Below are 22,734 nucleotides of genomic sequence, written 5' to 3' on the forward strand. Positions count from 1 at the left end.
GGATGCGCGGGACACAGCTGAGTACAATGAGTCGTTATCGCTGAAGCTCTTTGCGGATGCAGAAGATAAAAGGTCGATCGTGTGATGCCGGAAACAGGCTGGCCCTCACATGCTTGTGCGCGTTTAGCATAGTATGACGTACATGGTGGCTCACAACTAGCGCGTCTTTCACCATCCACACCGCCAAGCATAGGAACAGAACAGCAACAGCCAGGAGGATCAAATACAATATTTGCCATCATGAACAACTCATCAATTAATTCCTCCTTGACCGCCTCCCCGACGACCTTCAGTGGTCTGCCATTGGGTATAATGCCATGGCCCGTGACGTTTTCACGACCCTTTTACAATTTGTTCGAAGCAAAGAATCGTGTCGAAAGGAAGCTGTATGATACAAAATTCAGTCAAAAACCGCTCATGAGTCCAAAAGTCTGTAACCTATCAACTTTATGGATAATACCCAAAACAAGTGCTCGTGTCGAAACTGAAGTATAAAGGAAGCAGCAGTTCAATGGAGCCTGACGCGACTGGTACAACGTCCTGAACATACTTGGTATCCTGAGACGGAAGCGTCGCTGGATGGATCGAAGCCGAACATGGGCCTATCAGCGAAGGAAGGACTTGAAAACCGGGTTTTCGATATGCAAGATGTCGTTCGATTCAGGAACATGGTCCAGACGAGGCGTTGGCATGGGCAATATGGCAATGTCTGTGTGAAGAGAAGTGCGGCTCGCTCATTCCTCGCCAAAGACAGTTTTGTAGTTCTCGAGCAGGGCTTGAACAGCAACACGTTGCGTTGAAACATCCGTGAGCTCCCGTTGTATATCCATGGGACGCATAATAGTGGGCGCAAAGACCACAGCGAGGTTGAGAGGAGTCATCTAGGAGCAGGTTAGTCACAACCCAACAGCGGATCGCCAAAAAAACTCACCAGATTGTCGCTAGCGTGTTGAATAACACGCGACAAATGGAACACCAAGAATTGGAGAGTGTCACGGTGAGCCTTTGGTATTTCATTGACGGCGGCTTGCAAGGCTTTGGCCTGTGCCTGAGGATCTTCAAGTTCTGCGCTCGGGATTAGCATTTCCTCTTGACTCCGAGGTCATAGTACTTACGGCCTGCTTCAAGGAACTGATCATACACCGAGAAGGTGATCAGGGGTACAGGCAAACGGCGGAAGTAGTTCTTCATCGCTGATGTGACTGCGTGAATGTCCAGATCTGGGTCGCTGATATCGTGATCGTTGTCGGCTTCGAAGCCACTGCGAACTTGATTGACCTGCGACGTTCCACCGCTCTTGCGGTAGACACCCTCGACGTCCATGCCTCGCAGCTCTACTTCCTCGATGCAGCGGCTGACAATCCTTGGAATCATTTGCTTCTCGAATTCGCACCTAGCAGTCAGGTCCGAGCCGAATAGAACGGTGCTCGCATCTACAGCCAAGTTGGTACTACTGCTGTTTTGCATCCCCTTCAACCCGCCTTGTGGGTAAGGCTGTCTGCCGTTTGAAGGCATCTTGTTGTTGCTGAACCAAGCTCGTGGTGTACCCTGCTCGTCTCTGCTCTTGATTGAGCTAGACATTGTCGACATTGTCGACATGGACGCAAGATCAGGCTGGGTATGTACGGAGCCATAGGGCGTTCCAATGACCCTGATGTTGTTGTACTCTTCCTGCTTCTGTTCAGACCCAAACGCGCCCTTGAAACCCTTGGTGACATTCTTGGTGATAGCCTGTCCGCCCTTCTTCCAGGTCGAGAACTTGGTGGGCTTGCCAGTCTTGCGGATGTTCACTACTTGTGGCTGGGCCAGCGTGGCCTGCTCGTCAGCTTCGTGAAGGTTGGCAAATGACTGTTCGTGGGGCAATCCATGCAATCCATGGACATCGACTGAAACATCAGACTTGCCGCCCTTGTGCTGAGGGTTGTAGATCCCAAGTCCGTTGGCGGAAGCGTCGAGGCTCGGCGCACTCTTCTTGTTATTTTGCAGTGTCTTCTGTATGCTGTCGACAAGTTCTCGGTTCATGGTGTTGAGCTTGGTGTTCGCTGCAGTAAGTGACTCGTACTCCTGGAACCCCTTGTCTTTCATCTGAATCAAATTGGATATCTCGTCAGTCAGCTCGGCTCTCTTCGAGATGAGGTCCTCAATCTGGCCGGAGAGCTGATCCTTGAGCTTTTGAAGCGAGTTTGCAAAGTCTTTGAGAATGTCTGACTTGAGCTGATTCAAATCCATTGAGCCATTGCTGTCCTTGGCGCGCTTGAGGTGTTCAGTCATTATCTCAAGCTCACGAATCACCACTTCTCGCTGCGTGTCTAAGACAGCCATGGTGTTGCGCTTCTCTCGGAGCACAGTGTTTGCTTGTCTTATGTCTGCAGCGCTATGCATGGATTCTTGTAGACCATTCTTCTCGGCTTCCAGTTCGGCGATCCGTTGTTGAGCGCGGCGTAGCTCATTGCGGAGATTTACGCCCTCTTCTCTTGTGTCTGGCGACGCTACCGTCGGACTGCTGATTTCGATCGACCCGTTGGTCGGCCACTTCTTGTGGCCCCGAGAATTGATGGAGCCGCGGTCACTGAAACTACGGCCGTGCTTAGAAACAGCATTTGAGACTCTTCTGAAAACTCCGCCGTCCCTCTCGTCTTTCTCCGCCTGGCTGCTGAGCAGACGCGCAAAGTCCTCATCCATGGAGAAGTCGCCCTGGTGACTATACCGCGGAAGACCAGTTCCGCCGGGAGCATCTCGCGACGACTCGGTATGAGCGCTGCTCACAGAGTCGTTGGTCTTGTGGGTCTGAGGTGGCGGTGGCTGTGGAGGAGCACGAGGGGACGTGAAGTTCTGCGTCGAGGGTGGTGCGGGTCGGCCTGCTGAGCGGGCTGGGGGAACTGGGACATCAGAGATGGACCTGGCTGGTGGAGAGTCAGTGGGGTTTATTATTCCCAGGCCTGTATTGAGATGAGCTGCGGCCGAGGCAGTCGAAGACGTGCGCTCGGGATGACTGGGCCCTGGGGTCGTGTTTGTCGTCTTTTCAGATCGAGTAATGGACGCAGCAGGCTTGAGCGAGTCTCCGCGAGCTGGGCGCTCAACTACACGCTCCACGCGGGAGTGTGAGCTGAAGGAGGAGCTTGACGTGTCAGGTGAGTCTTGTCCAACACCAGGTGGTGAGGAGGTGAAGTCGGGCTCGATGAGGGGTCGGCTCAGCCGCGCTGACATCTCCCTGGTCAAAGAGTTTTGTTGGGGCTGAGGAGACTCTTGAGGCTCCGAGTCCTTGCGCTTGGCTTCAGCCTTCTTGTTCTTGGGCACGTCTTGCAGCTTGAAGGGTTCAGCGGCCGAGGGAGGTGCCGGCGAAGCATGCTGACTTCGCGAACGATCAGGTGTAGGAGATTCAGTCACATCCTTCCTTTTGCGTAATGTCTCAACCAGACTATCTGATGGCTGTCTCCCCTTCTCCTGGTAGGCGATGTGCGGACTTGTAGGCCGACGACGCTCTGTGGAAGCAGACCGTGAGCCGTTCTCCTTGAGCATTTCTCGGTGGTCGGCAGAGGGCCGGTTGAAGTAGTCGCGACTGGTCTTGTTCTCACTGGCTACCGTCTGGGCAGATCCGAGTCCTCGATCAGCGAACTTGCTCGTCGGTCTGTTCAGAGGCGAGGGTCCAGGAGCCGTGTTCGGGTCGAGGGCGAATGGCAGTAGGAGTCCGTCATCCGCAGCGTCTGGGGCCTCACTGTGGACATGGTCTTTGTTGTAGGTGGTCGCTGGGAGGGTGACGTTATCTGAGGGGACAAGAGGTGTTAGCAGTCATAATAAGCTCCCAGCACTGGGCTTTCGTACCTCGTCGTGACATGTCCGTCATGGCGGGAGAAGCGTCCCGCCTGAAGTTGGAGCTCGAGTCGTTCCTTCTTGAGTTGGAGGGGCGTGGAGAAACGTCGGTCGTGGTCGGCTCTGAGAAGATGTCTGAGGGCGTGTCGATGTCGGGAGTGAATGTGGGACGCTCGTGGGGAGGCAGGGCCGGCAGAGATTTGTCCACCTTGGGTGCCGGTCCGGGTGGAGGTTTTTTTGACTTCTTGCGCCGTCGAGCCATCAGCGACTCGTGGCAGGACATGCAGAAGATGCCCTGTGATGTGCGGGCATAGCGCAGGTTCTCGATCTTGCGCTTGCAGTTCCGGCACCTGAAGCAGTTCGCGCAAAAGGCCTGGTCGCCGGTCAAGATGGCCAGATCTTCGATTTTGTTGCCGCAGTGGTTGCAGCTGTATGTGCAGTTGTTGCATATCAGGGAGCCGTCGCCGAGCAGGAGCAGGTTGGCGTCCGAGTCGAGCAGGGTGCCGCATGTGTTGCAGCGGAAGCAGTCGATGTGCCATCGGTTGCCGGCTGTGGAGTGTTAGTGTGGCATTCGTCCATGGCTGCGTGGCAGAGGGCAGGCGCGAGGGACGCCGTGTCTCAAGGAAAATGCATACCGAGCTCGAAGGCCTTTCCTTCCTCGAGGATCTGGACTGCAATCAGCAACTGGCAACTACCGACTACCAACTTGGATCGATAGGGTCTGTCCTACCTCTCCACACCCCTTGCACGGATATACGACATCGTCCTGGTCGGTGGGCGACTCGGGATATGCTCCTGGCGACTCCATGTTGCGTCGGCGCCAGGTGCGGGCGGGCGACAATCACACGCAATGGGCCTGATTCGGGCGGGGTAGTCGGGCCCGCAGCGAGGGCGATGTTGCAGCAGGAGGGCGTGAAGACGAGCGCAACACTGTTCTGCGGTCTGGCGGTGGGCTCGGTGCGGCAATGGCCAAAAGTGTCGCGAGAGAGCACCGGAAGTCTTTGACGTCGAGCTGTGTAACGTGGTAGGCGTCGTCGCGCAGGGCCCCCAGCGAATGTGCAACTCGAATAGGGAAACCTCAGGACGACGATGAAGAACTTCGGCAGTGCGCAGTCTGAACACTCCGGTCTCCAGCTTCGACGGTCCCTCAATCGCTAGCGGCAGACGACTACTGATGCTTGACAGGGGGCTCGGAAGAGCACTGGGCAGACGCTGCGCCAAACGCGACCTTGTAGCGAGTCGCGGCCTGAAGCGCCTGAGCGAGCCCTGGGCGCTGAGAACGTCTGCTCTGTGCCTGCAAGAATAGACGGGAAATGCGATGGATGCTGACATTGACGCCATCCGCGCGTGGCGAGCAGTGAAGCTCAAGACTCAAGACCGGAGGATCGTCAGACGCGGCCGACGAATCATCTCGAGCGACCACATGAGCCTTCAACACCAGCGGCCACCACTTCAGCCTGCGTTTGACTTCTAAAACACGTCCGGCCAGGACCCTTGCCAAGCCAGCCCTCCACACCACCCATGGCGCGTGCCCACTGGTCTGCCCATATCAGCACAATATCCCTTCGCCGACTCGGGCTCCAGCATTGTTGTTCGCGACCTGCTGCACCACCCCAAGATCTGCGGCGAAGTCGATCAAGCGCTTGCCCCTAATTCCGGCTTAATCGACATTGATAGGCTCGTGTAGAAGAGCACGGCATGGCAACCACCAAACCAGATGCTGCAGCCAACAGAGCATCTACCCCTCAAACGCCTCTTGGAATACATGCAAGCACATGGCCCAGCCGGCCTTTACTACGCCACCTTCAGCATGCGCTTTGCCTCGACGGTGGGCCAAGCCCAACCTACGCTGCGCTGCAGGTACGTGCCTGTGGGGACAAACAACCATGATGGCATCGTCCACTGTCCTACCGCAGAACGTCACGACACGTGTTCCGTCAATGCGATACTGGGCAGCAAACATCTACTAACACCTACTAACACAGGAAATTGAGGCATTGCTTCCATCACCTCACCCAACAGCTTACCTCATCCTGACACGGTTTCATCGTTCCGCCGTCACAATCAGCAAGGCAGACTAGTATGCGTGCGCGTCTAAATGAATGGAAATAATGTCGACTAAACAACCTCAATCAACTCATAACAGCAGTTCCGTGAGCCACAATTTGAGACCGGCTCACGGACTTGTTTCATCGTACCGCTTGGTACCTGGTGAGGATCCGCGTTCTCGGCTTATTCTTCGCTTCAGGCAGGCACACAAGCCAAAACGCCAACTGCGACAAACGAGGCTTTCACCCATGTCAAGTAACCATGTACGACCTGCCAAAACCGTGCCACCTCGGTGTACCTCCTTGCTATTATCTAGCTAACATGCCAGCTCGCGCGAAATAGCACCCTTTACTGTGTAATAGCGGAACGACCGACCGACCATGGTTTCGGCCGCTCGGTGACGAGTCAATCCGACCTGATCTCGCCGCTGAATCGCCCCATGAGTCGTTTGTTTGATCGGCGAAGCGAGCCGTTCTGATCTCCGCCCCATGCGCATCGTGTTCGTCTTGAGTCAAGGGAAAAGATTTCGGCACTCTGTTGGGCGCTTTGATCGCGATTGTACGCTCCCGGTCCAGGGGCTTTCGATTAACATCTGCACAGCGGTCGTGCGCATCGCGGGTATTCTTAGACATACCAACACGAGTGATCTTGCGGCATCCCGTCAAGTTTCAGGCGGAAGAACAGCGGCGATGTTGCAACGGAAATAGTTGCATGTAAAGACAGTTGCTTACTGTGACTATGCAGCCCTACCAGATGCCGTGTCTTCTGGGGGCGCCTATATGAAGTTAACTTCCCGATTTAATGATGTTCATGACGACTTGGACTCCCCAATGTCACCATTGATCCTGGAACTCTGCTACTTCACTAATATATAGGAACACAGCGACGTCACGAAAATTCTTGTACAGTGCATCGAGATTTGGATACAAGCGGCATAATTAGGAATTCGTACCAAGCAATCGCCATTTGAATTACTGTTTAGCACATGTCCTTTCATGATCTGTCAATTACAGGAAAGGGGGCTCCTGTCTTTTATCACGTAAGCCCCTCCACCGGAGCTGGCTCCGCGGCCATGCAGCTTCCATGTCATTACATTGCGAAGCTATCCTTCTTGGTCATGTCTTTGGCTGAAGATGCCACCGGGTGTCAGTTGTAGTGGGGCTAACACATCATCAAAAAAGCTACCCCGCCTCAACGGCTATACGTGGAAGGAGCTCTGCGTGGGGGTATTTAACCATCACCTTTGGGCTCGATTGCCCATTTTCTTCTTTCCTCTACCAATTCATCGACTTGAGTCTCATATTTGCTTTTCATCCGTACTCAATTGTCCCCAGTCTTTACATGAGAAGACCTGCTAATGACTTCGTAGATACTCAACACCCAGTATGGCACCCACGATGCAAGACACTGTCTGCACGCGGGCATTATCCAATCGCCATCAAGGTATATTAGCTAAGTATACGCATGAACCGGTGTTCGTCTTCAGCTACTGTTCTCTTTCATTTCGAGCTCTTGCAGACAACGAAAGTGGACAGTTGCTGGATTCGATCTGAGATTATACGGTCATAACTTGATCTGGATAATACCAGCGCAAGGACATGCTCTTGCTTCCACCTCCTCTGACGAGGATAGTCTTAACAAGTTATAGGTCTAGCTTTCCCCTGAACAACATTCAGCATGTCTCCTCCTGCTGCTACCTTCGACATTCCCGTCGCCAACACTGGCAATGGCTTGAGCCTCAAGAAGGACCTCGCTGTCAAGCCCGCTGCGAGTGGCGTGGCCAAGTCTCTGGCAGAGATCGAGCACAACTGGGAGAAGTTCACCTTTGCCCCCATCCGCGAGTCGCAGGTTTCGCGTGCCATGACCCGTCGCTACTTCAACGACTTGGACACCTACGCCGAGTCCGACGTTGTCATTATCGGTGCCGGATCCTGTGGTCTCAGTGCCGCGTACACGCTGGCCTCCAAACGTCCCGATCTCAAGATCGCCATGGTTGAGGCTGGCGTTGCTCCCGGTGGCGGTGCTTGGCTCGGTGGCCAGCTCTTCAGTGCCATGGTCATGCGCAAGCCCGCCGAGCTCTTCTTGAACGAGATTGGCGTGCCGTACGAGGACGAGGGCGACTTCGTCGTTGTCAAGCACGCTGCTCTGTTCACTTCGACTCTGATGAGCAAGGTGCTGAACTTCCCCAACGTCAAGCTGTTCAACGCTACTGCTGTGGAGGACCTCATCACTCGACCTGCTCCGACCTCAAACGACCCGAACGCCGTTCGTATTGCTGGTGTCGTCACCAACTGGACTCTTGTCTCCATGCATCACGATGGTCAGTACTTATCTACTACCTCTTGACATAACACCTCGCTAACATGAGCCAGACCAATCCTGCATGGATCCCAACACCATCAATGCACCCCTCATCATCTCCACTACTGGCCACGACGGTCCCTTTGGCGCCTTTAGCGTCAAGCGCCTCGTCTCCATGCAGCAGCTGCCCCAGCTCGGCGGCATGCGCGGCCTCGACATGCGCACTGCCGAAGATGCCATTGTCAAGCGCACCCGCGAGGTGGTTCCCGGTCTCATTGTTGGTGGTATGGAACTCAGTGAGGTTGACGGTGCCAACCGCATGGGCCCTACTTTTGGAGCCATGGTCCTCAGTGGCGTCAAGGCTGCCGAGGAGGCTATTGGTGTTTGGGACGAGAGGAAGGCTCAGAACGACGAGTAGAGCTTGATCGCGCGTTACGTGGACTAGGACTGTCGCTACTGTCGTCCGATGAACGAAGTGAACTAAAACAATGCAAGTGACTCATTCGATCTGATTGTGTCTATCACGTGAGATCAACGTCAATGGTTCTGGTGAAGTCGAACAAGCGTCGTTCTGAAGTCTGACACGCTGGTCTATGCAGCGTCATACAGGGATCTTTGGTGCACGGTTGTCAAGGCGATTGGCTGCACGGCGGCTCTAGCGCGACCCACACCCTAACAACGCCTGAATCACCTGTAAGTAAACACGCACCCCATCCATGTGCCCCGCAACTACCAACACACATCAAAATGCCGGATATGCTGGAGCAGACGAATGCGCTCCTGGCGGCGCTGAAGAAGCCGTCTACGAACGTCGACCAGCGATTGCAGCTGTTTAGCAATGTCAAGTCCAACATCAAGCACAACCGCGTTCCCGAAGAGTGTCAGGCTCCTATCTTTGAGTGCATCCGCATTGCCATCAGCGCCACCACGTCGGCCACGCTCGTCTCGACGGGCTTTTCCACGCTGAGCCATTTCATTAAGAGACTCCAATTGCAACGAGAGACTGCCGTCATAACATCACAGTCCTCCAAGTTGTGCGCGCTGCTGCTGGAGAAGCTGGGCGATGCGCGCGAGAGCCATCGCAGCGCCTCCCTCCAGATCCTCGCAGACCTGCACCCGCTATGCCCCTTAGAAGTCGAGACGTTGATCCACAATGCCATGAAGGGCACGAACGCGCGCGCCAAAGACACGTCGATGACATGGGTCGTTAAGGTCCGTCTCCAGCGAGAAGCGCGACCATGACGGCATGTGATGTTAATGTGTGGACAGATGAACCAGACCGAGAACCTGCCTTTCCGGGCCTACTCGGCGCAGATGATTGCCAACCTCGAGGACGCGGACGCAGGCGTGCGCGACACTGCTAAGCACGCCGTCGTAGATCTCTTCACGAGCGCGCCAGAACACGCCAAGGCGAACCTCAAGAAGCAGCTTGTGTCCACAAATGTTCGGAAAGCGATCGCAACCTATATTACCGCGCACTTGGACGGCGCAGCCACCGGAGGTGCACATGAAGAGATGCCTCCTCCACCACCGGCTGTGAGAGAACGACCACTACCTACGCAACGAGCGCAGACACTTCAGCCCGACCACGGCATTGCAGATGCGTTAGCAGCCGAACAACCCCCGCCAACCGAAGCCGTGACAATGGACCCCATACACATCTATACACAACGCGAGCTCGAAGACATTTTCCGCGACATGGCGCCGCCGTTTGAAGGCAGAGAGTCAGAAGGGAACTGGCTGGCGCGAGACAAGAATACCACAAAGCTTAGGCGCATACTGATGGGGAATGCCCCGGCCGAGTTCCCCGGAGCTTTCGTGGCAGGCATCAAGTCGCTTCTGGAGGGTATATTGAAAGTGGCCAACACTCTGCGCACGACCATGTCGACGAATGGCTGTCAGCTGGTGCAAGAGCTTGCGAAGACGCTCCGCCACGCCATTGATCCTTGGGTGGAAATTCTCCTACAGTGCTTCATCAAGATGTGCGCAGCAACGAAGAACATTGCAGCGCAGAACGGCAATGTCACAGTAGAGGCTATTATTTCGAACGTGTCTTACAATAACCGCATCTTACAGCACGTTTCCTTCGCCGGTCAGGACAAGAACGTACAGCCACGAACGCACTCCGCGCGAGCTGGGTCAAGACGTTGATCCGGAAACACAAGGCGCACGTTGAGCACTCAGGGGGACTAGACACCCTGGAGAAGATCATTCGCAAGGGTGTCACCGACGCCAACCCCAAGGTGCGCGAGGCCTATCGTAGCACGTATTGGACCTTCGCTCTGGTGTGGCCGCAAAGAGCCGAAGCCATGTTTGAGACTTTGGAGAAGCGTGAAAAGACGGCGCTGGAAAAAGATCCCAACAACCCAAATGCTTCCCTTGCATCATCCCAAAGTAGTGCAGTCTCTTCGTTCTCAAAGTCCGTTGGGGCCGGAGCAGCACGAAATGCTCTGAAGGAGAAGATTGCCGAACAACGAAGAGCTAAGATGGCAGCTTCGAAAGTGCCTGAACGCCCCATGTCTGCTGCCGCAACCTACTCGCCCGTCAAATCGGCATCGACAAAGTCTTTGAGTGCTAGGACCGCCTCGACTGCATCGACCGCTTCTAACGGACCTGCACGGCCGCCGTCAGCCATGTCCGGAGAGTCCACCAAATCAGCGCTGAAGAACTCGTCGGGTACCGGCTCATTGATGAGTGGAACGGTGCGCCGTCCAATCCGACGTCCAGAACTGAACAGGCCAGCAACGGCAGATCCATATGCTGTCCGCCGTGCTGGAAACGGCAAGACAACGCCATCGATGACCCCTGAGAAGACTCCAGCTGTGACCACAACGAAGAAGTCTGTCGCACCAAAGAGCAGTGTCCGACCTCGAGCGCAAACACAGAACAGCCCCAACGTGAGCCCAATACGGAGCAGGTCCAGGCTCGGGCAAAGTACAACAGTCCAAAAAACTGCGAGCGCAAGTTCCAGACAGGCTAGTCCTGCGCCGAGTGCATCCAAGGACGAGGACCTGGAATTGACCATAGTGAAGCCTTTTGTGCGATCTCAGAGCCACCACGACCCAGGCACTATTCCATTTCGCCAACGGAATGGACTGGATAAGAGCGCTGTCTTTGACAATGAAACTGTTTTGTCAGGAGATGAGGACAACTTCACCATGGTCATACCAAATCTGGCGCGACCAACGGCACAGTCCATTCACCACACACCGCCAAAGACGCACTCACCAAGCCATCTGTCAGCTCCCAGCCCGCGTGCATCAATGTTGAGGAGTCCGAAGTCTATGGGTGACATCAACGGCTTTGGGTTCCGGTCATCAACGCGTAGCCCACGGGTGCGCTCTCCTGACCGGCCAAGCACGCGCGGCACCGATGCTCAGGAAGGAGTCCAGGTGTTCGAAGACCCTTTCGTAGGCGACGAGCCTGCCGCAGTCGAGCACGAGGTAGAAAAGCCAGTGCTTGGTGAACTCCCTATCAACGAGAAGAATATCGAACGCAGGCCGAGCAACGAGAGCATATCCAGCGACACTGTCATGGGCAATGCGAGCGAAGACCGCCCTCGAGGCCATCACAAGACCACCAGCACCGGCAGTGTACTTTATTCTGAAAGCAACGACACTAACAATGCCGAAGTTCTCAAGAACAGGCAACTGCTGGCAAGTGGCATCAAGAAGATCGAGAGCCGTACTGTTGAGTCCCACATGTTCCGCCGCATGCAGGATATGATCAGGTCGAACCACGAGATCTGGGGTGCAAATGACGAAAACTTCGGTTGCCTGCTTCTCGCCTGCCTGGACTTTCTCGAAGTGCCTACGGAGGAGCTGAAGACAACACCGATCAAGGTAGCAAACCTGAAAGTACAAGCTCTGGCGACCATCCGCGCCATGCTATCTCTATATCGAAAAGAGACTGCCAAGTACTTCTCCCGAGTACTCTGCACCGTCCTACAGACCAAGGCACAATACGAGAACACATCGCACATCGCCATTGACCTCGAGACCACCGCCGAAGAGATCGTCAGATACGGACAGACCTCCGACTGTCTGAACGCTGTCCTGGCCCTCATCGAAGACCTTCCCTCATCCACCCCCACCTCCTCTCCCAGCTCTAAATCCTCTCTCACCTCCCTCCCCGGCGCCGGCCAAACCCGCACCGCAACCATGGCCCTCAGCACGCTCGCCGCTCTCATCCAAATCAGCGGCGCCAAAAACATCACCCTCTCCCCCGACCAGACCTCCCGCCTCGGCAAGCTCGCCGTCCGCTGCATGGACGACCAGGACGCCGACGTGCGCAAGTCAAACATCGAGTTCTGCATCGCCCTGCACGAGCGCATCGCGGCTCCCGCCGGCGAGCAGGAGAACGACGGCTTTTGGAGAGCGGTGGCTGGCGCGCGCGAACAGCATCTCAACTTGCTCACGTATTATCTGGCAAAGAGGAGGGCGGCTTAGGTTGCTGTTCTTCCGTTTAGGGGCAAGAAGTGGTGGGGCGAACAGCTGAGAATTCGGCGGTGGATCGAGGAGTATTGCTGATTGAGCCGCTTTTTTCATCCATCTATGGCTTTGTGGAGTTGGCGTTTGGGCGAGAAAAGTAGGATTGGACTGGCTTCACTGCTGTTTTCTTTATTGTGAGGGTCATGGGTTTCGGTTTACTTGTCACTCCTACGTCTGATTCTTGTCATTGCTGGTGCAAACAAAAAACTTGTATTTGTAGTGTTGATTTAATTCAGTCGAGGTATATTTTTGTTTTCCACATCTTTTACTCTTTTTGAGACGGGTTCGACTCGATGCGTGTACTATCCCCCTTACCCCCCTCTCCGTGTGGCAATGTCGGGAGCTCGAATCGCTGCCTGGCTGATTTCTCTTGGCCATGAAATTTTCCTAAACGGGTAAGACTGGGGAGCTGATGTACTTCTCCCTCGGGCGTAGTATGGTTGTGCAGTGTACAGCTTACTTGCATCAGACAGACGTTCCGTGGAGTCGCAAAGTCGGTGAGTATACCGGGCCGTTGGACACACCGATGGCCGCTTGCTCATTGCGTGAATGAACAACTCGGGCAAATTACCAGCCAGCACGAACTTTCTACATTATACTTTTGCAATTACAACACCCGTCGAGACTATAACAGTAATCTTTCTTTCAGATTGAAGAAAGACTTTTTTGTTTTCGAGCATTCATTTGTGTCCTCTTGTCCAGAATTCCGCCTCCAACGTCACGTTCGCGTTCCATCGCTCGATTAGGAAATCTCGCACTTTACCTCTACTAGCGCCGCGGCGCGGGACGCCCATACACTTCATTTCGCTTATTCCTCACGGCCCTCTTTTATTCCCCGACAACTACGCTTTCGGCTTGGAATCTGCGAGATCCAGGGCCCTGGCTGGGGCCAAGCAGGCAGACGTCCTTTTGCACCAATCAGAACTTGTATTGAGCGAGGGAGGTGGAGGTGGCGGGTGCGCTTATAAGGAGGAAGGAAGTATCAGCCACTGAGGCTGGTAAGGTATCATACGTTTACTTCTGCTCTTCATGACAGCTCTGTTTTAATCCTGGATATTTGTCTTCAATATGGAGAAGTCTGGTGCTCTGCAGCCACCTGCGGCTACGGCGGGAGCAGAGGCGGCAGCGTTGCAGACACAGGTTCTTGAGGCTGGCACGAAGCAGGGAGATGCAAAGGCGGAGAGTAGTGAGAATGTTGCGAAGCCGGTTGAGAAGAAGCCCGAGAGTGGTCTGGGGAGTTACTTCGTAAGTGTTCTACTTCTTGATTCAAGATGGGTGGCTGACAATGGACTGCCAGCGCGTCTTCGCATACGGGACGAGATTTGACTTTATGCTTATTGGAGTATGCTGTTTGACTTCGATCGGCTCGGGAGTCGCTATGCCATTGATGAATGTGGTGTTTGGTGTGTAGAAGTACCCCACTGAGGAGGTTCTAGAAGCTGACATGTTGTAGGGCAATTGGTTGGCGTCTTCACTGAGTACTTCATTCCAGGAACGACAGTCACTCAATCCGAGTTTCAGGCGGAGATCAATAAACTGGCGCTGTACATAGTGTACTTGTTCATTGGCAAGTTCGTGCTCTCGTACTTGGCTATGGTGAGTATTCGCGTTGTCTACACGGAGCATTGGACTGATATAGAAATACAGATCACCATCCGCATCAGTGGCCTCCGTCTATCCGCTGCCCTACGTCTAGCATACCTGCGCGCACTCTTCGCCCAGCCCGTGAGCATCATCGACACCATCAGCCCCGGCAAAGTCTCCACACGCATCACCACCTCCTCCAACACCGTCCAACTAGCCGTATCACAACACTTCGCCATGCTGTTCCAATCTCTCGCCTTTGTCATTGGCTTGTACGTCGTCGCGTTCATCAAAAGCTGGCTCCTCACCCTCGTCGCATCTGCATCTCTGCCCTTCATCCTCGTCGTGTATAGCGCACTTGTCCCACCCTTCATCCGGATCCACAAAGTCACCGAGAAACATCACGGTGATGCTTCAGCTATGGCATTTGAAATGTTCTCATCCATCCGCATTGTTGTGGCATTCGGCGCTGAGGCCAAACTGGCACGCCAGCATGAAAAAATGCTGGACCAAGCCGTCGCAAATGAGAGGAAAGCGGCACCGCTGATGGGCCTGATGATGGCGCCGTCCATGATGGCCATGTACGGCACCTTCGCCATCTCGTTCTGGTTCGGCATCAAGCAGTTGAACGAAGGCAAGATCGCTAACGTCGGTGAAATCACCGTCGTGCTGTTCTCCGTCATGATGGCCGTCCAGCACATCGGGAGAGTCGCGACTCCCATCATGGCTATTACTAGAGCGGCCTCAGCTGCTGCTGAGCTGTTCGCTACCATCGATGCGCCAGTGCCGAATATCACTGGTCTGAGAGATCCCGACGTCAGCGCCGAGACAGACATTTCGTTTGAGAATGTGGCGTTTTCGTATCCTAGTAGGCCGGATGTTCCGATTCTTGGTGGGCTGGATTTGAAGTTTGAGGCCGGGAAGGTTACGGCTATTGTTGGGCCGTCGGGGTCGGGGAAATCTACGGTGGTGGGACTTGTGCAGAGGTGGTATGAATTACTTGGGACTACTGCATTGCTGAAGGAGGAAGAGAAGACTACTGATGAGGAAGCTGATGGTGAACAAGTACCGAAGAAGAAGAAATGGTATCAGAAACCCGACGCTCCAGCGGAGGACAAGACGCCAAAGGCTGCCTACGAAGAGGCGGAAGAAGACAAGGAAGTCGATCTGGGACCAAACACCTGCACTGGTACTGTTAGAATCGGTGGCACCGATCTGCGCGAAGTCGACCTCAAATGGTGGCGCTCACAAATCGGCCTTGTGCAGCAAGAGCCATTCCTCTTCAACGACACGCTGTACAACAACATCATCTATGGTCTGTGCGGAACGCAGTACCAAGATCTACCAAAGGAGGAGAAGATGAAGATGGTCGAGGAAGCGTGTCGCGAGGCTTACGCGGAAGAATTCATATCAAGACTACCAGAGGGCTACGAGACGCGCGTGGGAGAAAGCGGCATCAAGCTTTCTGGCGGCCAGCGTCAACGCATTGCCATTGCTCGAAGTATTATCAAGCAGCCGCCGATCTTGATTCTCGATGAGGCGACCAGCGCGATAGACGTGCGGACTGAGCGCATCGTGCAACAGGCTCTCGATCGTGTATCCAAGGACAGGACGACTATTGTTATTGCGCATCGTCTCTCTACTATCAGACGAGCCGACAAGATAGTAGTTCTGCGACAAGGCAAACTTGTCGAACAAGGTACTCATGAGGAGCTGGTGGCTGTTGAGACGGGCGTGTATCGAGGCTTAGTCACTGCTCAGAACCTTGCTATAGAAGCAGAAGAAGAGGACGGCGTTCAAGGACCCAAAATCGAGAAGATCACCTCCGTTGAGAGCGGAAAGTCGATCATGGACGAAAGAGCCAGGCACACCTCGATTGAAGACCCGGAATACAAGCCTGTCGGACTGTTTAACAGCTTCGGGCGGCTGTTGTACGAGCAACGCAACCATTGGGTTCTCTACAGCGTCGCTGTGATCGGTATCATGGCAGCCGGCGCCGTCTATCCCATCCAAGCATACCTCTTCGCCTTCATGATCCAAGTCTTTACCTTCAACGGCGCACGACTCACCAAGGAAGGGAACTTTTGGGCAGGTATGTTTGGCGTATTAGCAGCTGGCACCGGCGTAGCCTACTTCGTCCTGGGCGTTGCATCACATCTGATCTCCATCGCCATCACGCGCCACTACCGCCAACAATACCTAAGCAACATGATTCGCAAACGCATATCTTTCTTCGACGAAACAGGCCACAGCCCTGGCTCACTGACTTCCCGACTCAGCTCCGACTGCACACAGCTGCAGCAACTCATGTCTACGGAAATGTCCTTCGCGCTGATTGCCGTAGTCAACATGGTAGGCTCCACCATCATCGCCTTCGTGTACGGCTGGAAGCTCTGTCTCGTGGGACTCTTCTCCGCCGCCCCCATCATCCTTGCTGCGGGATACATGCGCATGCGCATCGAGATCCAGTTCGAAAAGGACAACGCAAAAGTTTTCGAGAATAGCAGTCAATTCGCTTCTGAAGCTGTTGGCGCGTTTCGCACGGTGCTCAGCCTTATTATGGAAGATATGATTGGCGACCGGTATGAGTCGCTGCTCAAAAGCCATGTCAAAGAAGCCTTCGCGTCTTTGAGATTCGGCACGCTTGTCTTCGCGGGTAGTGATAGTATCGAGCTGGCATGCATGGCTCTTGTGCTTTGGTACGGCGGCACGTTGCTGGCGAAACGAGAGTACGGCATTGTCGACTTCTTCATCGTGTACATGGGCACGGTGTTTGGCGCCATGGCGGCGGGTATGTGGTTTTCTGTCGCGCCGAATATGGCGCAGGCCACAGGCGCTGCAAATCGTATCCTTAGTATGCGAGCAGCTAACAAAGAGGGAGGCGAGCATTGGTCGGATATCCAGGAAAGTGAGCAAGGTGTAAGTGTGGAGTTCCGGAATGTGGACTTTACGTACAGGTCGCGAGAAGTGCCTGTGTTGTCGAATCTCAATCTGAGAGTTGAGCCAGGACAATTCGCTGCTCTTGTTGGCGCATCTGTAAGTCCTCCTCCTCCCCTAATAACTTGCAGTCTCTTAACATACCACACAGGGCTGCGGAAAATCAACAACAATCTCCCTCCTCGAGCGCTTCTACGACCCCAAGCACGGAACCATCCTCTTCAACTCGCAATCCATCACCACACTATCCCCCTCCGCCTACCGCTCCCAACTCGCCCTTGTCAGCCAAGAACCCACGCTCTACGAAGGCACGATCCGCGAAAATGTCGCCCTCTCCGTCGATTCAGCCACCGACACCGAAATCGAAACTGCATGCCGCGACGCCCAGATCCACGACTTCATCACCTCCCTCCCATCCGGATACTCCACACGCCTTGGGCCCAAGGGCATGTCTCTATCCGGCGGGCAAAAGCAGCGCCTCTCCCTCGCGCGCGCGTTACTACGCAAGCCAAAACTCTTGCTGCTTGATGAAGCGACGTCGTCGCTCGACTCCGAGTCTGAAAAACTCGTGCAAGAGGCTATCGAGAGAGCGGCGGGCGAGGGCAAGCGCACGGTCATTGCGGTTGCGCATCGGCTGGCGACGATTCAGAAGGCGGATGTTATTTTTGTTATGGGGAGTGGGAAGGTTTTGGAGAAGGGGGATCATCAGGGGTTGTTGAGGAGGAGGGGGGTATATTGGCAGATGGTAAGTCGAACATTCGGTATTTTTGAATCGAGTGCTAACAAATTGCTAGTGTCAAGCGCAGGCTTTGGATCGATAAATGCATATGATGTTCTTTTGGCTAATGCTATCATTCTCTACTTTTGTACGATACTACGTTTAATCACCACCTTGACAAAACATAATACAATATCCTTAGCCCTCAGAAGTGGCTTTAGGGATTTCATGAAATACCCTGTAATTCATGTCAGCAGAATTGTATACTCACAGCATGATCCTCATCAATAACCTCCGGCCCCCAAACGTCCATACCCTCCGGTAACGCTTCTTCAACATACGCGCTCTTCCGCTCAATCAGCACCGCACATTCCTCATCAACCTCACAATACGCCCTAATCTCCTCAACCTCAATCCTATCTCTACTCCCCGCCGCAAATCGATACCCCATATCCCTAAACTCCCTTCTATCCCTCACCCCAATCCCAAAATGCATCTCCCAGCCTTCCTTCAACCTCCACCGCTCGCAGACAATAAAATCGTATAGCCAGCCCAGCGTCACGCTCTGCGGAGGGCCGTAGTACTTGCTGGCAGACACGAGGTCTTGAAACCCTTTGAAGTCGCGCTGCAGGATTTGACGCGGAAACATCACGTCGTACCCGCTGATGCTGTCTAGCTCACTATATGGACTAGAAGTTGATACGACTTGCATTTTGCGCACAATAGCGCCGTTTGCTGATGCGAGAGGCAGGCGGCGCCATGTTGCTTCAGGGCGCAGCCAGCGTTCGCGGATCTTGGAATTTGCAGCCCAGGGAAGGTTGCGCAGTGGTGCAAGCCTGTCGTATTTGCCGGGATACCGAATGGACGGGACAGCTGAGGAGTCTAAGATTGTGGGAAAGTGTGTTTGCAGAAGAGCGTATGTTGCATGGCCGAGGTTTGCGATTTCATATTTGAGGATTTTTTGGATGTTGGTTTCGAAAACTTTGCAGGTCCCGCGTGAGGCGAGGACGCTGCGGATGGAGATGTGGGCGAGATGGGAGAGCACGAGGTGGAAGATTTCGACGGGTAGGTCGAATAGTCTGAACATTGTGGCCGAGTAAAAGCTTAAGGCGGGGTGATTCTCCCGTTCACCATCGGTGTGAACATGCGAGATAGGCTTTTGAGATTGAGTCGAGAAGGGGTTGTGTAAGCCTACGCTAACTTGTTTCGTCACAGGCTCAGCCTGATTGCTGTTGCCTAGCCATAACTCCTCATAACCTCATCCGAGCTCGGGATAGCTGTACTCTATGAGCTCTTTGAGATCATGCATTTTGGCCAAACTACAGTCTACATATGAGAGCTTGTCCTCGAGCCCTGCAATTGGCTTATCTTCGAAGCGATCGGTCACCACCTACCTACGTTCTGGAGCAGATGACTCTCTGCCGTCAGTATAATTCCTACGATGGATCTACAAACCGATACAATAAGAGGAGAAGTATCTATCAATGAGTTAGATGGGGACGCAACAGCAGAAGCACCGTCGGGTCTTGCTTCAGAGATCGCCATTAAAAGCGTACACTCAACGAGTGCACCAAACGACCGGTACGTACTCACCGTTTCATCCACCCCTCCTGAACAGTCATGGGACATGTGAAAATGACTACATCAGTATTTCTGGAACTTACTGACCAGTCAGTCCTGTCAACACTACACGACATTGTGTTTTAGAGCTCGAGACCCAATGTCTCGTGTGCTATGACATAATCATGGTCGAAGGAAAAGTAAACTTTCGGCTTGATATAGAACCTACGTGTCCCCATGTCGTCATAATTCCACTTCTAGCTTTACGATACTCGGCACAGGAAAGCGACTGCCAAATATGCCACGTGTTTTGGGGTGCCTTGACACCGTTCGTTAAATCAGCAGACGAAGATGTAATGACTAGAGCAATTATAATGATCGAGGAACTCACTTGGTGGATCAGCGTGAGGCTTCAAAGTAAAGCTCCAGGGCCAAAGAGTCGCATCAAACCACGTCACGAATACCGTGATGACGGTAGCAGCATGGCTATCTGGGTGTATGAGGCGTCTCTTTTTACACTTAGCGGAGAGTGAGTGGCAACACCAACTATTGAACTTCTACTAAGTCCATTGTTAGCAAGTTACAAAGTTGGTTCTCCAGGACTGTACCACAGTCCGACCTGATCCAACAGCATACCAACTCTGCAGCCTCGCATGCAATCATGCGAGCATGGTGTGTCTGATTGCCTGCAGAACCACGATCAACTGTAAAGATCCTGCAACAAATTTCGTGACGAGTGTACCAGATCGCTTAGTACATATAGTTTCCAAATCGTGTGTTCGACTATCAACGAGACACCCACCGAACACCCCCTACCTTGCATTAAGCTATTGTTGGGGGGTCTATGATGTATTCAGCACCACAAAAGACAATCTGAGAGTGCACATGGAAGGCATATCAGTGTCGAAACTACCCAAAACCTTTCGACATGCTCTTGTCATAACGCTGGCGCTGGGATACGAGTACATCTGGATCGACTCTTTATGCATCATACAAGGTGATAAGGAAGATTTCTCCCATCAGTCTGGTCAAATGGGCGGTATATATTCGAATGCGGATCTGGTGCTATCTGCAGATCTGGCCAAGGACGTTCACGAAGGCTTCCTACATGAAAGAACCCCTAAGCCATTCGCTGTCGAGATACCTATATCGAAGCGTACGCGACACCAGCAGCTACGACACCCAAAAGAGGGCCAATCTATTGGCTTGGTAGACTTGAGCAATATAGAACATCATACGGCGGTCGACATCGAGACGATCTTCGTGAATCCTATTTTCACACCGGCGTATGTCGGGGCCCGCAGCCCAACTTTCGAAAGGGCTTGGTGTTTCCAGGAACAGCATCTAGCCCGCCGAGTGATCCACTTTATGGAACATTCAATGTACTGGAGATGTAGAGCACACAGTAGGTGTGAGTGCGGTACCGCAAATCGAGGCTCGCACCTGCATCGACCCCATTATTCCCATATTCGGGAGCCGCTCACGAACTACACTAATCCCGAAGAGATGTCTGCTATGCTGTTGAATGAAGCGATGAAACTTTGGGTTGATGTGGTGCAAGAATATTCGCAGCGGAAGCTGACAAACCCGACCGATCGACTTCCAGCAATTGCGGGCTTCGCGTCTTGCCTACCAAGCTCAACACTAGGCGAATATCATGCTGGATTGTGGGAACACTCATTACCTAGTGCTCTTCTATGGCAGACTAGTATCATTGTTGTTATGCCAGAAGCACATACATACATTGGACCAACTTGGTCCTGGGTATCAAGTAGAAGAAATATTTATTTTCCTTTTCTTCCGTTAACCGACTCAGCGAAGGTTCTTCAGGTTCGCACACACCTGGAGAGTTCTGAAAGATATGGCCAAATCCGTGCAGGGTGGATTCGACTCCGTAGCCTCTTCCTAAAGATGAATTCCGTGCGAGCAGATTTTGGAGAACGGTTTATGTTTGGAGGACGCCAGCGAAAACGCCAGGAAATAGGAAAATTTAGACTATTTTTGGACTTGTTTCAAGAAAGAAAAGAAAACACCGGCTCTGCACGAGAAACATCGCCAGATTGGTATCTCCTTGTCATTGCTGAGCGTCCTTTCGACCTCCTTGGTTTGGTCCTCATCAAGTCATATAAACAGCCAGGAGCATTCGAACGAGTTGGCATCTTTTCAGAAAGTACTGAACCGAGACGCAAATGGAAGCATAAAGTAGTGACAATCATCTGAAAAGTACTCAGAACATTGCATATGTACTTTAGCAATTAAGAACCCCGTAAACTATGCTTTTTGCAATAATAAGATAACTTGGTGTTTATCGAAGGAATAAGCCAGCTATCTCGAAAGATACATACCGAGGTTGGAGTGTGGACGTTAGATAGTGAAGGCTCTTTGTAATACGACCGAGGTCAATCAGAACATGCACACTCAAAGGATGAAGGACTATTCCAAAATTGTGTCAAACTTATGGTTGCTGAGCACCTGATAGTCAGTACAATCAAACCTGGCATGCCCCATCACTAAATTGACTGCCCATTACACCGTTTATCAGCCACAGTCCCTCCTCCATGGGCTTCCACCACCTCATCCCTCCCAACTAAACCTCCCCAAAAGCACCGGCTTCTCCTCCACCCTTCCACCCCTATCCTCCGTCAAACACCCCCGCTCTTCCTCCCTATCCCCCCTCAAAACCTCATCATCCACAAACGCGCTCCCAACAAGGCAAATCGCAATCAACGGCACACTAACCGCAAAAACAGCTTGAAACCCCTGCATCCGTGCATCCATAACATGCGCCTTGAATCCATCACCCACCGCCCACCGTCCAGCTAATACCTCGCCTGCTATTTCCGCGCTCACGCGCTTGCGAAGGGCTTTTTCAGTGACGCTGAACTGCACCGGCTTGTGGAGACGGCGACGCCAGCCACGCCGCCTAGCGAGCGCAAGAGATTACGTGTTGATGTAGCAACGGCGCGGTCTTCGGGCGTGCTGAGTGCTTGCAGGGCGACGAGGCCGGGCTGGTGCACCCAGCCGGAGCCCAGGCCCTCGATTGCGAGGATACAGACATACGCTGCTATCGGTGTGTTGCGCGAGAAGATGAGTTTGAGCGCGGCGCCGAGGGTTCAGGGCTATGAAGCCTGTACGGAGAACGGGGTTGTATCTTGACCGTAGGTTAGTTGGTGATATGTCGTCTGGTTGTGATTGGACGTACCGTGCTGTTTTGAACATTACGGGGCCGGTGGATGCGCCGGCGATGGTTTGGGCGAGGAGAAAGGGGAGGATGAGGGTGGCGCT

At 53.4% G+C, this 22,734-nt stretch overlaps 10 protein-coding genes across 10 annotated transcripts in view; 6 read left to right on the top strand and 4 right to left on the bottom strand.

The window, feature by feature from the left end:
* Positions 1 to 1,077: 1,077 nt before the first annotated feature.
* Positions 1,078 to 4,618, bottom strand: SNOG_05962 (hypothetical protein; the record flags this gene model as incomplete). Its single annotated transcript, XM_001796299.1, has 4 exons — positions 1,078 to 3,764; positions 3,823 to 4,359; positions 4,446 to 4,481; positions 4,513 to 4,618. 4 exons carry the CDS (start codon positions 4,616 to 4,618, stop codon positions 1,078 to 1,080), a joined length of 3,366 nt encoding a protein of 1,121 aa, XP_001796351.1.
* Positions 4,619 to 4,899: 281 nt separating this feature from the next.
* Positions 4,900 to 5,116, top strand: SNOG_05963 (hypothetical protein; the record flags this gene model as incomplete). The annotated part of the gene is made up of 2 exons (XM_001796300.1): positions 4,900 to 4,952; positions 4,996 to 5,116. 2 exons carry the CDS (start codon positions 4,900 to 4,902, stop codon positions 5,114 to 5,116), a joined length of 174 nt encoding a protein of 57 aa, XP_001796352.1.
* A 392-nt stretch (positions 5,117 to 5,508) lies between these two features.
* Positions 5,509 to 5,891, top strand: SNOG_05964 (hypothetical protein; the record flags this gene model as incomplete). The annotated part of the gene is made up of 2 exons (XM_001796301.1): positions 5,509 to 5,670; positions 5,796 to 5,891. The coding sequence occupies 2 exons, from the start codon at positions 5,509 to 5,511 to the stop codon at positions 5,889 to 5,891; spliced, it is 258 nt and encodes an 85-aa protein (XP_001796353.1).
* A 1,607-nt stretch (positions 5,892 to 7,498) lies between these two features.
* Positions 7,499 to 8,667, top strand: SNOG_05965 (hypothetical protein). Its single transcript, XM_001796302.1, has 2 exons — positions 7,499 to 8,179; positions 8,232 to 8,667. Exons 1-2 carry the CDS (start codon positions 7,537 to 7,539, stop codon positions 8,576 to 8,578), a joined length of 990 nt encoding a protein of 329 aa, XP_001796354.1. The 5' UTR covers positions 7,499 to 7,536; the 3' UTR covers positions 8,579 to 8,667.
* A 240-nt stretch (positions 8,668 to 8,907) lies between these two features.
* Positions 8,908 to 12,608, top strand: SNOG_05966 (hypothetical protein; the record flags this gene model as incomplete). The annotated part of the gene is made up of 4 exons (XM_001796303.1): positions 8,908 to 9,372; positions 9,430 to 10,252; positions 10,273 to 11,057; positions 11,136 to 12,608. 4 exons carry the CDS (start codon positions 8,908 to 8,910, stop codon positions 12,606 to 12,608), a joined length of 3,546 nt encoding a protein of 1,181 aa, XP_001796355.1.
* A 197-nt stretch (positions 12,609 to 12,805) lies between these two features.
* Positions 12,806 to 13,192, bottom strand: SNOG_05967 (hypothetical protein; the record flags this gene model as incomplete). The annotated part of the gene is made up of 2 exons (XM_001796304.1): positions 12,806 to 12,857; positions 12,966 to 13,192. The coding sequence occupies 2 exons, from the start codon at positions 13,190 to 13,192 to the stop codon at positions 12,806 to 12,808; spliced, it is 279 nt and encodes a 92-aa protein (XP_001796356.1).
* A 526-nt stretch (positions 13,193 to 13,718) lies between these two features.
* SNOG_05968 (hypothetical protein) lies at positions 13,719 to 17,992 on the top strand (the record flags this gene model as incomplete). The annotated part of the gene is made up of 6 exons (XM_001796305.1): positions 13,719 to 13,895; positions 14,172 to 14,246; positions 14,298 to 16,326; positions 16,348 to 17,270; positions 17,323 to 17,916; positions 17,966 to 17,992. 6 exons carry the CDS (start codon positions 13,719 to 13,721, stop codon positions 17,990 to 17,992), a joined length of 3,825 nt encoding a protein of 1,274 aa, XP_001796357.1.
* Positions 17,993 to 18,087: 95 nt separating this feature from the next.
* SNOG_05969 (hypothetical protein) lies at positions 18,088 to 18,976 on the bottom strand (the record flags this gene model as incomplete). Its single annotated transcript, XM_001796306.1, has 2 exons — positions 18,088 to 18,127; positions 18,231 to 18,976. The coding sequence occupies 2 exons, from the start codon at positions 18,974 to 18,976 to the stop codon at positions 18,088 to 18,090; spliced, it is 786 nt and encodes a 261-aa protein (XP_001796358.1).
* A 354-nt stretch (positions 18,977 to 19,330) lies between these two features.
* Positions 19,331 to 21,669, top strand: SNOG_05970 (hypothetical protein; the record flags this gene model as incomplete). The annotated part of the gene is made up of 4 exons (XM_001796307.1): positions 19,331 to 19,470; positions 19,565 to 19,978; positions 20,050 to 20,121; positions 20,307 to 21,669. 4 exons carry the CDS (start codon positions 19,331 to 19,333, stop codon positions 21,667 to 21,669), a joined length of 1,989 nt encoding a protein of 662 aa, XP_001796359.1.
* Positions 21,670 to 22,295: 626 nt separating this feature from the next.
* Positions 22,296 to 22,734, bottom strand: part of SNOG_05972 (hypothetical protein) — a gene marked incomplete at its 5' end in the record, with an annotated part of 1,652 nt that continues 1,213 nt past the window's right edge. Inside the window, 2 exons of the mRNA XM_001796308.1 lie at positions 22,296 to 22,600; positions 22,652 to 22,732. Of these exons, the coding sequence (XP_001796360.1) occupies positions 22,390 to 22,600; positions 22,652 to 22,732 (292 nt within the window). The 3' untranslated portion in view covers positions 22,296 to 22,389. The remainder of the gene's footprint in view (positions 22,601 to 22,651; positions 22,733 to 22,734) is intronic.

This window comes from Parastagonospora nodorum (genome assembly GCF_000146915.1).
Source record: "Parastagonospora nodorum SN15 chromosome Unknown scaffold_8, whole genome shotgun sequence".
Taxonomy (NCBI): Eukaryota; Fungi; Ascomycota; class Dothideomycetes; order Pleosporales; family Phaeosphaeriaceae; genus Parastagonospora; species Parastagonospora nodorum.

What these genes read in the sequence shown, in the direction of transcription:
- SNOG_05965 (XM_001796302.1), top strand. Translation starts at nt 7,537, where the DNA reads ATGTCTCCTCCTGCTGCTACCTTCGACATTCCCGTCGCCAACACTGGC. An exon ending in TGTCTCCATGCATCACGATG is followed by an intron (nt 8,180 to 8,231) that starts GTCAGTACTTAT and finishes AACATGAGCCAG; the next exon opens with ACCAATCCTGCATGGATCCC.